The sequence below is a fragment of the Planococcus citri genome, chromosome 3 (genome assembly GCF_950023065.1).
Source record: "Planococcus citri chromosome 3, ihPlaCitr1.1, whole genome shotgun sequence".
In the NCBI taxonomy this organism is placed as follows: domain Eukaryota; kingdom Metazoa; phylum Arthropoda; class Insecta; order Hemiptera; family Pseudococcidae; genus Planococcus; species Planococcus citri.
The window spans coordinates 27,117,765-27,134,677 of NC_088679.1; the positions used below are offsets into that span (position 1 = coordinate 27,117,765).

Consider the following 16,913-nt stretch of genomic DNA (forward strand, 5'->3'; position numbering starts at 1 on the left):
TGGAATATTTACAATAAATGGCAAACAATATAAATCCATCAAATCATCAGATAAAGTAGAAATTACCTTCAATGAGTTAAAGGTGAATGACATATTCGTCGAGAAGATCACTCCGTCCGATTTGAGCTTATTCTCTGAGAACCACTCCATCAACAATCGCCGCGGATCCAATTCCAACGCAAAGAAACGTAATACTCCCAGACCCAGAAGTCCGCCACGACGTAGGATTATTGAAAACTCTAAGAGATCGCTAACAAAGACTGCAAGTAATGGCGATAAAATGAGAGACGTGTCAAGAATTACTTCCAGGGGTAAATTTTACATCGAAGACGGTGAGGATAAAGTGGAGATGCGCTAGTGGAAATGAAGTCAAGTTGAATGGTAAATTCAATACCAACTCATAGCATCATTTTCGGAGTTTGAAAGCGAAATAGTTTTTTTCCCCATCCTAATATAATTTTAAAAGTTGACAAAACAATAAAATAAAACTTGATTTGAAGCATATTTACACGAAATTCTTATTGAATCAATCATTCAGAGATGGAAATCATGACGATTGATGATCGAAGGTTACTTGAATCAATTGGAAACAGAAGTCATATAAGTGTAAGGGTATTTGGTTTGAGAAATGAAAAGTAAAAATTTTATATGACTTTTTCCAACTGTCAAATTGAAACAGCTGCGAATGAATTATTTTCAATTTGAAAAAATTGCAATAAAACTTGCCATTGCGAGTAGCAAAAACTGAGTAAAGAAGCGAGCTCGAGGATCTACGAGAAATACCTCGAGTTTGCGAATCGTCTGTGATGTCATAGAGTTCACACATTGCCAATTACTGTAGGGTGAGAGGTACCCAGGGAGTTAAGCCCATAGAATCGTCTAGAACAATCAATACTTGATGACCTTCACGAGGTTCATCTTCGAATAATCACCTCAGGCGGTGAGTACACTATGGACTACCATAGGCAATCAGGGCATATTTCCCCATTACAACCCTTTCACTTTGCTGATTGCTAGTACCTATATACACTCAGTCTAATAGACAGCTGCAATTAATGAAATCAGCAGGTACTCGTACATATAAAATAATAAGTTGTCAATAAGTTTGATGATGTTTGTTAATGAATAATGAAGGCTTCTTTTCATATAGACGCAATGAACTGTTATATCTAATTTTATACTTGCAAATTACTTTTTGTTAGACTTGCGCTTGATAACGACAAAAGTACCATTTTATACTTGTAAATGTTCATTATCTGCTACCTAAAGTAGGTGCGGTAGATATTATATTCAATGTTAACTAGTGATCGTCCCTCTCTTACTATAGACGCAGAAATGATTATTACAAAGGTATCAAGTGAGTGTAAAAGTATTTATACCTACATTTCAATTGACAAAATATGAGAATTTCTTCAAATCTAGTCTCCTTAGTGCAGGTATTTTATAAAATTTTTGTACCAGATATGATAACTTATGTACTTGTTGAAAACCTATGTCCAATTAAAAATTCAAAATGAAAACTATAATCGCGTTAATTGCTTTAATCGTGCTTTCTGAAGTAAGAAATTATTCCACTCAATTTTTTGAATTCAGGGAGAAAATGTCAAATACCTATGGCTAAATTTAATTGTTTCAGATACTTGAACTTATCACAGATGGTGTTGGAATCATTTCAAATAGTAATCCACATTGGGATGAAGAAGAAATGGAAAATGAAGAAAATCAAGACGATACCGACGATAATGTTGAAGAAGAGGTAGAGGATGAGTCAAATAATGATGACGGGGAGGAGTTGGAAAATAACGTCGAGGAGAAGGAGGAAGAAGAAGCAGAAGAAGAAGAGGAAGAAGAAGCAGAAAAAGAGGGAGAGGAGGAAGAGGGAGAAGCAGAAGAAGTGGAAGAGGAGGAAGAAGAAGAAGCAGGAGAAGAAGAGGAGGAGGAGGAAGAGGAAGAAGAATCAGAAGAAGAGGAAGAGGAAGAAGAAGCTGATTACGAGGAGGAAGGGGAAGAAAATTATTATGACTTCTTCATTGATACAAAATTTTTTTGAAATTGATTTTTTTTTCATTCAGACGAAGTACCATAAACCATAACTGTTGTAAAATGTACCATGAACCACTCAAATGAAGTAGATCTGTTAATTAGGTGATGTTTTTTTTTTCATCCTCGCTGAGTTGGAAATACTTCTAGCAAAATGCTGTACCTCACCAACCAAAGTACATAGGTACAATGTGTTTTGTACATACGTAGATTACCATACCAAATTGCTACCTGTGCAGTAACCGATTTGACCCGATTTTTTTTTAGTAAGCGAACCCCTTGAATGGTCCATCACCAAATTTATAGCAGCCCAGTTGTAAAATCATGGGTCTCACAGGGGTCCTAAAGTCCCAAAATTTCGATTTTTGCTCTTTCACCGATAAGAAAAAATAAAAATGTGTGCTTAAAAACGATTTCCAAAATATATCAAGTTTCAAAGGGTCATAGGTTCTATAGGATATTTTGTGGGCCCCAAATTTTTGAAAAATTGCCCCAAAAAAAGTAGAGAAAAGACAAATTTTGAACAACAAAATCCATGACAGAATTTCTGTGTAGGTAGGAAGGTAGGTAGATACTTAGATATATCTACATACAACGACATCCAAGATACATTTTTAAAAGCAAAAATAAATTTGTTGAAAGTAACACGACTGGTTCGTTATCCCTAACGATTATGGCAGTTGGATTTTTTTCAGTCTTGACATTATAATGTACTAGATTGACATATTGTAGAAACACATTCTCATTAACAAAACTACGAGTATGAGTAAATTTCCTTTTTTAAACCAAATATGTACGAAGAAATACTGCGTAAAAACACATTTTAATTTACACAAGCTGGTGATAAATATTTCTTTAAAAGCAGTACCTTAAACAATATTCTGAAGTATTCTTCAATCGAACGTGATACTTGTGGAAAGCTTTATCAAAATGAAGACCATCATCACACTCGCCATTTTCATCGTACTATTTGAGGTAAGAAATATCTTTAAGGTAAACAAATCGAGGAAAACTTACCCACCCATCTATACCATATGAAGAGTCCACGGAAAAAACTGGTCAAGTCCAAATTTTTCGAAATTAAGATACCTAAATTGGTATCTCTGGATCCGTCTTGATGAGGACTAAAACATACATACACTATTCATTTTTCAAAAAAATAGAAAAAAAAAACATAGGTCTACTTCAAGTCCTGTAAGAGGACTTCAAACTTGAAAAAGCAGACTTACCTGGTTTTTTCCCTGGTCCCTTCATACGTTTATGTAGATGTGCAACTGTTTCAGGGAATTGAACCTCGAGCTTTGAACGGATGTGCGTATGTGAATACAACATTCTGTAATGGAATCAACGTTGACTGCATTAATGGAATAGTTACGATAAATGGCAAACAATATAAATTCATCAAACCATCTGATAAAGTAGAAATTACCTTCAATGAGTTAAAAGTGAATAACAAACTCGTCGATAAGATCACTGCCGCCCCTGGAAGTGGTAGGAGCTCTTTTCTTAGTGGCAATCCAACACGAGAAGCGAATGGCAATAAATGTCCATCTGTAGCAAAAATAAACGCATCTGATATACTTCACTATTGCGTAAATGGGCAGTTGTACATTGACGGTAAAAAAATTGAAAATGTAAAACCTACAGATAACATTGTAATTATTTCAAATGATCTTAGAATTAATGGTAAATTCATTCGACACATTCGAGATGAAGGAGAAGAGGAAGAAGAGGAGGAAGAAGAAGATGATAATAATGGAATAGAAGATGAAGATGATGACTCGGAAGAAAATTATGAGGAGGATGAAAATGAATCTGATGAAGAGATTGATGATAATGCGAAAGAAGAGGACGATGAGGAGGAAGAAGAGGATGAGGAGGCAGGGGATGACGAGGAGAAGGATGATGATGAGGGGGAGGAGGAGGAAGGGGAGGAGTTGAATAATGATGATGAAGAAGAGGATGAGGTTAGTGAAGATGAAAAGGAAGAGAACGATGAAGATATTAACGAAAATTATGATGACGATGACGATAAGGGAGAGGAGGAGGAGGAGGAGGAGGAGGAGGAGGAGGAGGTGGAGGAGACAGATGAGGAAAACGATGATGTAGAGGAGGAGGAAATCGATAATGAAGACAAAGAGGAGGTAGAAGAAAATGATGAAGAAGAGGAAGAAGAAGCAGAAGAAGAAAATGATGAAGAAGAGGAGGAGGAAGTAGATGATGATGAAGAGCAAGAAGAAGCAGAAGAAGAAAATGATGAAGAAAATGATGAAGAAAATGAGGAAGTAGATGATGATGAAGATGAGAATGAGAATGACGACGATAATGATGAAGCAGAAGACCAACAAGAAGTAAAAACAAAAAACGTCAATGATGGTAAAAAAACATACGATTTTTCTGGTATTAATTTAACATGCAATGGGTGTAGTGGAATAGATATGTACTGGAAAAATGGAAAATTTTTCATCAACGATGTTGAGATAAAAAATTACAAACGAGGTGATAGATTGTTGATAGCTGGGAAGAAAGTTTACGTGAACGACAAGTTCAACACCAGCATGTAATTCTATGTATTTAAACTTTTCATGAGGTTAAATGCAAGTTCATTTTGTTGTTAATTACATAAGTAAGTACAATTTGAAAAATGTACCTGGAAACCAAATAAAGCATATTTTGATTTATTATGTGGTCGTATTCTTCTCATTTCTCAATTTTGAATTTTAAATACGCGGAGCAGCAAGAATTACCAAACTAGGTACCTATCTACATCTAGTACCTTATGTATAGGTATCATATATCCTTTAATTGAAACTCCATTTATCTTCTAACGCTGAGTAAATCACTCGAGTAAGCAAGTACATACATATTTCTGATAAACAAGGATGTAAGCCTAAGAAGTGAGTATTAATTTTTTACCTACTTACTTACTTGGTTTCATTCCAATACATAAAATTTTTCAAACATGAGAGTTCTTTTAAATGTGCCTTATACCTACCTATTTGTCATAATATGGGACAAATTGCGCTTACTTAGTTCCTTAGAACGCACAGGTAGGTACTCAAAAATGCGATATCTAGCACTTGAGCATTTCATTTCTTGATGAAAAATATATAGGTACGTATACATCTAACAAGACAAGGCGGATGCGCCAGCAAAAACTTCAGAACTTCGAGGAAGTCTTTGAAATCTACAATTCTCACTAAATTTATCTGCTCGTACATACACTTACCTACCTAACCAACAGTGCATTTCAAGAACCAAGTAGACTTCAGCAAAGATCTCTTTGATAAGTCTCATTAGTTTCACTCTGTTTTCAAACGTTTTTGATTTGTTTTTTTTTTTTTTTTTTGATCTTTTAATGCGCTAAATTATATGAAAATGCCCACAGAAGAAGGTATTCTAAAAATTTATCTTACTATGAACATTAATTTTTTTACATTATTTTTTAGATTTTTAATCAACTGCATACATTTTTAAAAAATCAGAAATTGGTAACTTCAAAATGTTATTGAAAAACATGAAATATGAGACAAAATGAGCGATGAAGGTGTCCAAAATCCAAAAAACCAAAAAGGACTTTGGAAGAATATTTTTAAAATATAAAATGGACAAATACTACCCCTACTCACTCTGTTTGAAAGGAGTTGGATTCAAGATTCATCACGTTTGTTTTCGAATATTCTGCCCATCTCTATCATTAGATAGGTACCTACCTAACAATTACAAAGGAACGTTCTAATCATTTTTCAAATGGTGGATGATATAGTAAGTATACGTCTTGTAGGTAGGTTTTTTTCATTTCCATTAAAAAAACACTCTTTTTGAACCTTCATTTATGTAGAGGTGACCCGAACTCTGAAAATAGATAACCTTCAAATGAAATAAAATTCTATTTCTTTAAACACAAATTGTGTACTGTCAGAACCAACTTGTCGTCTCCGAAAAATTAAAAGTTACCTACAAATACCGTCAAAAGGTTCGTTAAGTATTCGCCTTGATGGAAATACCGAAAATGAATCTTGAAACTCGTGCCAAGTGTATGAACACTTTAAAATTTTAGTTCGTTTAAGAAACCATAATACGAACTTTCTCCCTTTAAAAATTACTGCGTTGAAATTTCTCCGTTATTTCTTTCTATAAGTCGACATTAAGCACATTTAAAAATGAGAATTACAATTGCGTTTGTCGTTTTTATCGTTCTGTTCAAAGTATGAATAGCCTACATATTTTTGAAATATCATTTAAAATTGGATTATCTACTCGAGTAATTATTAAGTATAAGCATTAGATGTTTCTAATTTTTTGGGTACTTATTTATTGTTTCAGGGCATAGAACCCTATTACGGTGCTAGAGCTAGACCCAGAGGCTTCATTAAATCGTCATCGTATCGTGGTTATGATTTTGATTCAGATTCAGATTCAGATTCAGATTCAGATTCAGATTCCGATTCAGATTCAGATTCCGATGATGATTACGGTAAAAATATTTTCATGCCAAGTAGTCGGACAAGTTTTATCAGCGGAGTTTCTCCAAAAAAGACCATTGTCTTTGAGAACAACATCGTTAACGGTCGTCGCGTACCCAATTATACTATAACAAAAAGTGTCAACACACCTCCGAGAATTATTAATTCGCAAAAATCCAAGGTGATTAAAAACGTAAAGAAACCAGTACAGAAGGCGAACTCGAGTAAAAACAATAAAACGAAAACTGCCAACAAATTCAATTCCAGTAATAGTGGCAAGAAAATTTATGATTTTTCTGGGATGAATATAACTTGTAACGGATGGAATAGTTTGAATCCTTACTGGATAGGTAATAAATTTTACATTAAGGATGTTGAAATAAAAAATTTCAAACGTTCTGATAAATTAAAAATTGTTGGAAACAAAGTTTTCGTGAATAATAAATTCAAATGTTACATTTAATCAAATTCGATGTAATAAGAAAATAAACCTTAAAGCATTTTTTTTTTTTCATCGAAAATCAGTTAATAGGTAGGTACTTGAATAGCACGTCCACGTATGCGTACCTTGGTAAATAATAGATATGTCTATGTACTCGTAATAAAAATAGAAATATTAACCGAAATTTATAAAAAAATTTCATTTTTTAAACATTTACTTGGTGAATTTTTGCCATAATTAATATATATACAAACATAATTATAATGACTTAAACCTTTTTCTCAATGTCCAAAAACGAACCAAAAATTTGAAAATGAATTTCAGAATCTAAAATTTTGTTACTGTGATTAGGGAAATGCTCATTCAATTTAGCTTAATTTCATTCAAATTAGAAAGTGTCAGTTCAAATCGTTCTTTAGTAAGGCATTGATTTTATTAATTAAGTATAGGACAGAAAATCAAAAATGAGTTAAGTTTATCTAGTTATGTAGGCATAGGTAGTTGTATCTATGTATCTGGATCCAATACTTGAAGATTTATTTCATGATCGTTACATAGGTAAACGAGTTTTCTATCTATCTCACAGACTTCACTCCTGAAAAAGATTTTTTGTAATATGTAAATCGAATTATAGACTAATCGCGCGTTTTATGCAATAATTTGAAAATGCACACAGCGATTAAAAAGTAAACCGAACGTTTCCATTCTTCAGCGATGAGAATTGCACTAAAACGTTCACGATAGAAAATAGATACATTCAATACAAGATAATCGATAAGCTGATAGGATGAAACATTCTATAGGTAGTTGAATTTATTGATTAGCGGATTACTAAATTACTGCACTTCCATTCATCATTACGTTATCTTCTAGCACGGTAGGTAAATGTACTCAGTTATTAGATAACTTTTTGTTAATCGTAAGATGTTGTTTCATCAATAGTAAGTAGGTGTTTAATCTTTTTAGATAAAAAAATTACAATACCTACTTAATCAGTTGGATATTCCGAAAATTTACAACTTTTTTAAATTCTGGTGCAATTTTTTGGTTTAATTAAAAAAAGCTTTATGACTCATAGGTACTAAATAATCGCCCATTTCTGCAGAAAATCACTCGTCACATCGTTTAAACTCTTCAGTTGACACTCTTCCTTCTTCAGGCGACCATCACGACCATTTTCGAACCGATCTAGAGCCACCAGCCAATGATAACTTTTCTCCGGCATTTGTGGAGTAGTTACTGACACGAATTTCTTCAATTCTAAAACAGGGAATTTTACCAGCGAACATTTTAGAAGCTTAATTACATTTATTTCAAGGAAACGAGCCGAGTCGAGCAAAATTTGTAGTTGCCTAACCATAAATTCTACCAAAACGACTTTTCAAGAAAAATTCCTTAATGATAGTGTACCTACATCATCATCAAGTTCAACAAAAAAAAAAAAAAGGTGTCGATTTCAAAACCAGCACGTACAATATTGAAGGATTTTATTCTATAAGCAAGTCACTTACATAATTGATAATACCCATTATTCTCGTTAAATATACCTAAATCTAACTACCTCTTCACTAAAACGTCTAGTTTTGATCGAAATATTCTCAGTAGGTAAGTAGTATGTACATATGTTATGGCGTGAAATACACGCATGTGCTCATTGAAATGAAGCTCCACATTTCCCTCAATCGAATTTCAAAAGTCTTGGAATCTTCAATCACAGAAGTAAGCTATATACTTTTTTTTAAAAAATTACGATATTGATTATGGGAGACTTTATAAGACTGTGGGAAAAATTCTGGATCTCCAACTTGTACCATAACTTTTCTATCAGGGTTTCAAATTTTAAAAACTTATAGGTACATTGAAAGTCAAAAAAATTGCAATTTTTGAAAAAAATCACTCGGAACTTCCCTTACCCATTGAAATTGATCGTTTTCAATGCAATGGGAAGTCTCCGAGACGCAAAAATAGACAGCCCTCAAAACAAACTGCAAAGTGTAATCGGCTGCAAAACTGGGTACTTTTGGAATTTTTTGAGCATTTTTTTGCCAAAAAAAATAAAGTTGGAAGATTATAAAAGATTAGGGCATTAGGTATTACCAATTAAGAAAATTTAAAAGGTTGGAGAATTTCAAAACATTCTGTCAAAATATTTTTTTTCTTCAAATTTTGAAAAAAAAATCTAAACATGCTAAAACTATGTAAGTAGATAATTTATTCCAGAAAAAATGAAGTCATAACAGGCGAAATCGAAAATAAAAATAAAACTAGAATATAGCAGGGTTAATTTTTCCATAGTCACTTGTGCGTTTGGGAGGGGGTGGGGGATTGCGGGTAACGCAGTAATTTCATCTTTCCCTACTTTTACCTTGAACACCTGCAACTTGAATCTCGTGTCAAGTATTCTCATTAGGGAAACAGTCAACAGCGAGTCTACTAATACCTATTTTTAAATTTGGCAAGCATTGTGTTGCAAGTGCGACATTACCACACGCTAGAAAAATTAAGCAATTTTCGGGTACCAAACTTACTTGTCTCTGCAATTACAAACAGGTGCAAGAACAAATTACAATAGTCAAGACATCGAACCAGATAAATTTTTTCCACATAACCAGCGACACGAGCTTTCTCAGCCATTTTCCTGTTCAAACCTTCGAGAACTACGCATTTGCAAAATGAAAATTTTAATCGCGTTTGTAATCTTCATCGTCCTATTCGAAGTAAGAGAATTATTTTATAGCATTAACTATGCACATTTGTACTCTTAGGTAAATACAATTATATAAAAACTAAGCATCTAATAATAAGTGAACTTACAAAAATTTGCTTATCTTTCAGAGAATAGATTCATATCCTAGGGGACGTTACAATTCTTACAGCAGACCATCGTCGTCACGTTATTACTATTCTGATTTCGATGATTTCATGTCAAATGATGGATATTTAAGCGACGATTGGTTCGACGATAATGATTTTGATGACGACTACGGTGATTCCGGAATTGTCTCATGGGGCAGCGGTAAGAGTTGTCCAAGCATCGGCCAAATATCCAACTGCTCCAGCATCAGTACATCCTGTATAAATGGTAAATTATTCATTAATGGAGAAGAAATAAAAAACGTCAAGTCAACTGATCGCATCGACATGATTGACAATAAATTACGAGTGAATGGTAAATTTACTCGTAAAATACCTAAGGCAAAAAGTAATAACTTCAGTGGGGTAATTATCAACAATGTCGGTAACAATGAATTCAACAATAGTACCATGTCAAGTGATGAAGAAGAATCGGATGGAAATGAAGATTCAAGTGATAACGATAGCTCTGACGAAGAAGGAGAGGAAGAGAATGACGACAGTGATAATGATGCAGAAGACAGTGATGCGGAAGAAGAAGAAGACGATGACGACGAGACAAAAGACAGTGATGAAGAGGAAGATGAAGATAAGGCAGAAAATAGTGATGGAGAGGAAGAAGATGATGATGACTACGACGAGGCAAAAGATGGCACTGACGAAGAAGAAGATGATGATGATGATGGCGATGAAGAAGAAAATGAAGAAGACGACGACGATGGCAATGAAAATCAAGAGGAAGAAGAAGACGATGATAATGTGGAGGAGGGTGAGGAAGAAGAGGAAGATGATTATGACGATTATTATGAAAAACAACCACCAAGTGTAATTATGAATTTCTGCAATAATGTGTCAACTTACACGAAGAATGGAAGATTTTACGTAAACGATTACGAATTGAAAAATTTCAAGTCAACTGACAAAGTATTGATTGAACATAATAACCTTTATGTGAATGGTAAATTTATTCGTTATATTAAGCCAAAGGTATCACATTCGCTTTACTTTTGATCACGCATTAGAGTTTTTTATTAGAAACCATAAAAAACGACAAATAAAGAATATAGTTTCATTTTACAAACAGAAAATGAGTTCATTTCTTATTATCCAGCTCTCTTGGCGAAGACCTATCAAGAATATGATTTTGCAGAGTCTCGTTAAAAAACCTAGGTAAGCTATTTTGAATTTTAAAGGACTGCAATTATTTTAAAAAAAAATAATAACAATAAAAAAATTAATCAACTCCAACATGTTGAATTTCTTAGTCGATTTATGGAATTTCAACTATAAAAAATCTGATGTTCAAAACAATTTGAAAGTATTTCCAATCAGTTTGAAGGGTCGAAAACAGAGTACATTCCACATTTCAGATTCCTAACTCGATTGAGTAAAATTTTGATTTTTTTTCAATTTTGGCTCAAATCTGATTTTTAAAAATTCACCAAAAATTATAAAATGCACTTCGGCTCTTTAAATTTTGGCTGATGTGATTTGCATGCTCTATCGATTCCGCTTTGTCCGATTCAAAAAATTACCTGCCACTTGAGATACCTATGTACCTACCTATCTAGTACCTACCTCGCTTGTAAGTCCAAGTTATATTACCTGACAGAAAGTTTGTAATTTCTTCATTTTAAGTTATGTTCAATTTTATAATCTTTTTCCCAATTTTATTCCTTTTCCGTTCTATCACAAAAAGTTCAAAAAATGATGAAAACGTACTGAAGAACACCTGTTTTAACCATACTTTTCAATTTTTTGAGAGGCAAACATATTTTAGGAGTCAATACCAATAGCAATTAAGCTGGCCAAAAACATTTTTTTAACAACCAAAATTGCAAATTTTTTACAAAAAAAAAGCTAAAACCAAAGCATTGAATTTAAAATAAAGTACCTAATACATACATTTTTGTAAAAGTAAAATGAAAAACATCATCAACTCTGATTCAGCTGAAATTTAGCTCACTAAAAGAACATGCCACGAACACCTCAAAAACCAAATTTCGAGCCACCGAAGTTGATTTTTCGAATTTTAGCGAATTTTTGAAAACGGAGGTACCTTTATATTTATGATCCATCAACTATAATTTTCCACAAAAAAAAGTAAAGCAATTGATGAAAATATGAAAATCAGTTCGCATATATGTAACGTAGTTTAATCGAGATGAAACGAGAGAACAAACATACTAGAACGTTACACACAATGGAATGAATATATTTTTAGTGTTACATTGTACAGACAGTGTACATAGCGTACATAGAGTTGGTAGGTAGGTACGAGGGGGGGTACAGGTGAGATAACATAGGTAGGTAACGAGCTTACGAGCTTACAATTCTTCCCCCCTTAGAGAAAAAAGAAAATCGCGTACAATATAAAATAACAAATTAAAAAAACAATTAAATAGGATAAGCTAACCCAAGCTGAAGTACAATTTGCAAAATAAATATAATATAACATTTTTTTGTCTTTTTAAAACATTTAAATTTTTTTTTTCAAATTTTTTTTAAAAATAAAAAATCTTAAATCTAATGGTAACTATTTAAACACATTATAAAATAAAATCATTCCAATAAACAATTTGCAAAAAAATGTACCCAAATAAATGTTGATAGAATACAACTTGAAAAAAAACATAATAAATTTCAGCAAAATACCATTTTAAAAATGCGAAACATGACAATAATAACGTAAAATCAATAGAATAAATGCTAAAACGCATAATAAAAATGCTAAAACGTAATTTTTTTTTTTTCAAAAAAATCAAATACAATAGTAAAATAAATGCAAAATAATGTAAAAAATGGATAAAAAACATCGCGAAAATAGCAAAAAATAATCGAAAACAAATTAAGTAGATGATGACAAGAAATGGAAATAAAAATAATTTCAAAAATTGAGATGCATGACCAAATACATCGAAAATAAGCTTTGAAAGAAGAGAAAAAATTGAATGAAAATCATCTTGCAGCCTGATACCTTGCTGGCTTTTTAACCTGTCTACCTGAAGAGGTTGTTTTAGGTAAGTCAAAGGTGACTTTTTTTGACTTGGTTGACGAAAGGGGCTTAGAAACGACCGAAGGAGGTGGAGGAGGAGGAGGAGGAGGAGGAGGGGAAGGAGCTGAAGATGAAACTGACGAATGAGGCTCAACAGCAGACAAAATTTCATCAGCTGGTAACTCTGAATAGAAACTGACCTTTTTCTTCAAGATTGGAGTTTTAGCTGTTTGGAGTTCCTCCAGCTTGGCATCGTTGATCATCTCATAAGCTGGCTTCAAACGATCGATAGATATAACATCAGATTTACCATCCCTATCAACGACAAAATACTTCCTCTTCCTCTTCCTCACCTTAAATGGACCTTCATAAGGTGCCTCCAAGGGGAGTTTTACTCGATCGAGACGAACATAAACTTTCTCACAGGTATCTAGATCAGGATGAACAAAAATTTTCCGAGAGTCCTTCCACTTAACAGGAGTTGGAGATATTTTACGAATAGACTCACGAAGATTAGAAACAAAACGACTCTCATCCTGAATAATTGGACTTGGCTGCTGATTGAATAACTCACCAGGGAGTATGAGAGTTCTGCCAAAAGCCATCTCAGCACAACTGACTCCCCCTTCCTCTCTAGGTGCAGCCCTCAAGGCCAGAAGGACGATCGGTAAGTTATTTATCCAATTTTTACCATAGGAGCGGAGAGCCTCCTTCAAACGTCTATGGATTCTTTCCACCATTCCGTTAGCCTTGGGATTATAGGCGGAGGTACAGAGCTGATGAGTGCCAATTAGCCTACACAATCCGGCGAAAAGTTGACTTTGGAACTGGGCACCGCGATCCGTTGTCACTTTAAGGGGAACTCCATACCTAGATACCCAGTTCTGGAAGAATTTCATCGCTACTGTCTCTGCCTCCATGTTCTTAATTGGAATTACCTCGATCCATCGTGTAGCTCTATCCACCATGGTGAGTAAATATTTGTAGCCTTGACAGGGTTCCAAAACCACAATGTCAAGGTGAACATGCTGGAAACGGTCAGCAGGAGGGAAAGGTTGGAGCGGAGATGTAGTATGACGAGATGTCTTAACAAGCTGACATTTGTGACAGGTTTTCGTCCAGGATTTGATGTCCCTATTCATGTTCGGCCAGAAGTACCTCGAACCTATTTTCCTGAGAGTGGCCCTTTTCCCTGAATGATCAGTATCATGCAGCTTTGAGAAGACTTCTTGACGAAGCTTTTTTGGGATGATAGGTCGGAGTTTTCCCTTGAATTCACTGCACAAGATTGACTGATTATCATTGACAAGGACTTCCTTGAGAGTGTGCTGACGAAAACCTTCAGTACGAATTTTTCTAATCTCCTCATCCTCCTCCTGAGCGACTGCAATTTGAGTAGACAAGGGGACAGTAGACAACGAATGAACCTCAGGACGGCTCAGTGCATCAGCAACAATATTCAAGGCTCCGGTGACATGTACGATGTCAGTGGAGTACTGAGAAATAAATTCAGCCCATCTGGAACGCCTTTCGATTTTAATGGGCTTTTTGGTAGTGAACAAGTGGCATAGAGGCCGATGGTCAGTCACAATCGTAAACGGACGACCTTCAATCATGTAGGAAAAATGATCAACTGCTGAATACACTGCAAAAAGTTCCCTATCATAGGTACTCCACTGCTGTTGCTTATCATCGAGTTTAGCAGAGTAAAACCCAAGAGGTTGACGTTCACCATTGACAACTTGTTCTAGGATAGCTCCGACAGCCACACCTGAAGCATCTGCGGTGAAACGGAAAGATGAAGCTTTCTTGGTAGGAAAGTGGAGTAGGACAAAATTAGCGAATGCTTGTTTGGCGCATTCGAAGTCTTTTTCCAGCTGAGGCGTCCAGGGTACCGGAGATTTGTCATTTTTCCTCGGATGACCTTTGAGGATTTCGTTGAAAGGTGCCAAGAGCTGAGCTGCATTTTTACAAAACTTCCGATAGAACCCTAGTATACCAATTACTCGTCGCAAAGCAGTGATTGTAGCAGGTTTGGAAAGCTGCTTTATGAATTCGATTCGTTCTTCAGTAGGCTGGAAAACGCCAGTTCCAATTTTATGGCCTAGGAAATTAACCTCAGAACAGAAGAAACGACATTTTTTCAAATTTATCACCAGACCAAATTGATTCAAACGCTCGAAAAGGATGCGGAGGTGTTCTAAATGTTGAGATTCGGATTCGGAAAAAACAAGGATGTCGTCCATATAACAAAAAATAAAATCTAGGCCAGAAAGCACAGCATTAATGAAGCGTTGGAAGGTAGCAGGCGCATTTTTCAAGCCAAATGGCATCCTATTATATTCAAAAAGGCCAAAAGGCGTAATAATAGCAGTTTTTTTTATGTGTTTTTTATAAACAGGGATGTTAAAAAAAGCTCTCACTAAATCAATACACGAATAAACATATTTACCATCTAATTTATCAGTTACGTCTCGTAGATCAGACAATGGGTTGAGTCGGCGATAATCACCTGCGATTCGTAGATCTTTCTTTTTTTCCACCACAACAAGTCCAGAGGACCACTCGCTACTCGAAGGTGAACAAGTACCAACCTCAACCATGGAATCAAATTGAGCTTTCACCTGGTCAGAAATATCAGGTCTCAGTCTGCGAACTTTGGCATGGACTGGTGGTCCATGAGTGTGAATGTAGTGGAGAACATCATGGTTAGGTTTCTCGTGGTACCTTGGAGGGCGGGTGAGGGCAGGAAAACGAGCAAGTAGATCCTTGATCCGCGAATCGTTAGGTTCACCTTGAACCAAATGTATAGCTGGGGTCCCAGATTGACGTTCGGAGCAAATAGTACTGGCTAAATTGACACCATCGTAAATGCGACGCTTCGTTAAATCAGGTATAAGATGGTGGTACTGTAAAAAGTCAGCTCCGAGAATAGGAACGTCAATATCAGCCACTACAAAATTCCAATAGTACTTTTTGGTTAGGCCTATGTCGACTCGAAGGGGAGAGAGGCCATACGTTGCTATAGGCGTGTCGTTCGCAGCATTCAGAGTATAATCAGCAAAAATTAATGACTCTTTTGTTAGGCCAAGGTGTTTCTTGGGCAAAATAGAAACGTCGGAGCCGGAATCGACGAGGAATTGAAGCTTGGTACCTCTTTCATACACAAATAACCGTGGCGATTTTGGAAATTTCCCAGCTGCCGGATTCGCCACATTTTGGGCAGCATCTACTCGTTTTTTTGGTAAAACTTACACGCTGGGTCACAATTACGAGCATCTTTACCCCAGCGATGGTGATACCAACACTGGTCCCCGTACATACGTGTCCTACCGCGAGAAGCAGATCTGGAGGTGCGTCGAGGCGTCGGACTACGTTGGTGTCCTCTATATCGCGATCTACTTTCACGTTCACGATTCTCAGCCTGGATGGTATTGACTTGAGCTTGAAGATTTTTCATCATACTCAGAAGGAGATCTAATGTCGTATTGGAGGCAACTGAGTTTACTGTTGGCTGAGATACGTTGCTCTGAGTCGAGGTAGAAGCGAAAACAGCACTGGTTTGAGAGGATATTTCGTATGTCTCAAATACACGATCGGCGATTTCAGCTTGTTTGTCGAGAGTGCCTCCGGTGGCAGATACGATTTCTCGGATTCGCTGAGGTAATTTTTTTTGCCATATTTCACGCAACAAATCATTATCAAACGTAGCACCGGCGAGATTTTTTAATTTAGTGAGTACTATACTTGGTTTTGTACCTTCTTCGATGGTTGTATCTCTCAGAAGAGAAGTGATTTCTTGAGCTCGACTTTTACCATGGACAGAGATGAGGCGATCTTTAGCGTTTGTAAATTTCGTTTCATTAGTTTGGTCACCAATGATATCGCAAATATAGGCGAGTTGTGTGCCATCGAGATGCTGCAATAAGTTCGAGAATTTCTCCTTTTCTGTAGTTACGGAGTTCGTGGAAAAAATGTGCTCTACAGCAGAGAACCAGGTTTTCGGATCGTGTGGATTGAAATCCGGCAACGTAAATTTCACGATTTTTGGTATAACGATCGCGTTGTCGTCGTTGGGAGACATTATGACGACAAATTACGCACTTACGTAAAAAAA

The 16,913-nt window shown here is 35.4% G+C and overlaps 1 protein-coding gene across 1 annotated transcript; it reads left to right on the plus strand.

The window, feature by feature from the left end:
• The first annotated feature begins 1,210 nt into the window (after positions 1-1,210).
• On the plus strand, positions 1,211-10,866 carry LOC135839357 (protein PFC0760c-like). The gene is made up of 8 exons (XM_065355348.1): positions 1,211-1,558; positions 1,637-3,015; positions 3,324-4,600; positions 6,250-6,304; positions 6,367-6,856; positions 8,108-8,180; positions 8,897-8,940; positions 10,280-10,866. Exons 2-8 carry the CDS (start codon positions 2,971-2,973, stop codon positions 10,810-10,812), a joined length of 2,517 nt encoding a protein of 838 aa, XP_065211420.1. The 5' UTR covers positions 1,211-1,558; positions 1,637-2,970; the 3' UTR covers positions 10,813-10,866.
• Positions 10,867-16,913: the final 6,047 nt, after the last annotated feature.

Excerpts from the sequence above, each read along its gene's own strand:
- LOC135839357 (XM_065355348.1), top strand. The coding sequence starts at position 2,971 with ATGAAGACCATCATCACACTCGCCATTTTCATCGTACTATTTGAG. Across the intron at positions 4,601-6,249 it reads GACAAGTTCAACACCAGCAT|TATGAATAGCCTACATATTT; the intron begins GTAATTCTATGT and ends TTCTGTTCAAAG. Across the intron at positions 6,857-8,107 it reads TTTGAATCCTTACTGGATAG|GCGACCATCACGACCATTTT; the intron begins GTAATAAATTTT and ends TTCCTTCTTCAG.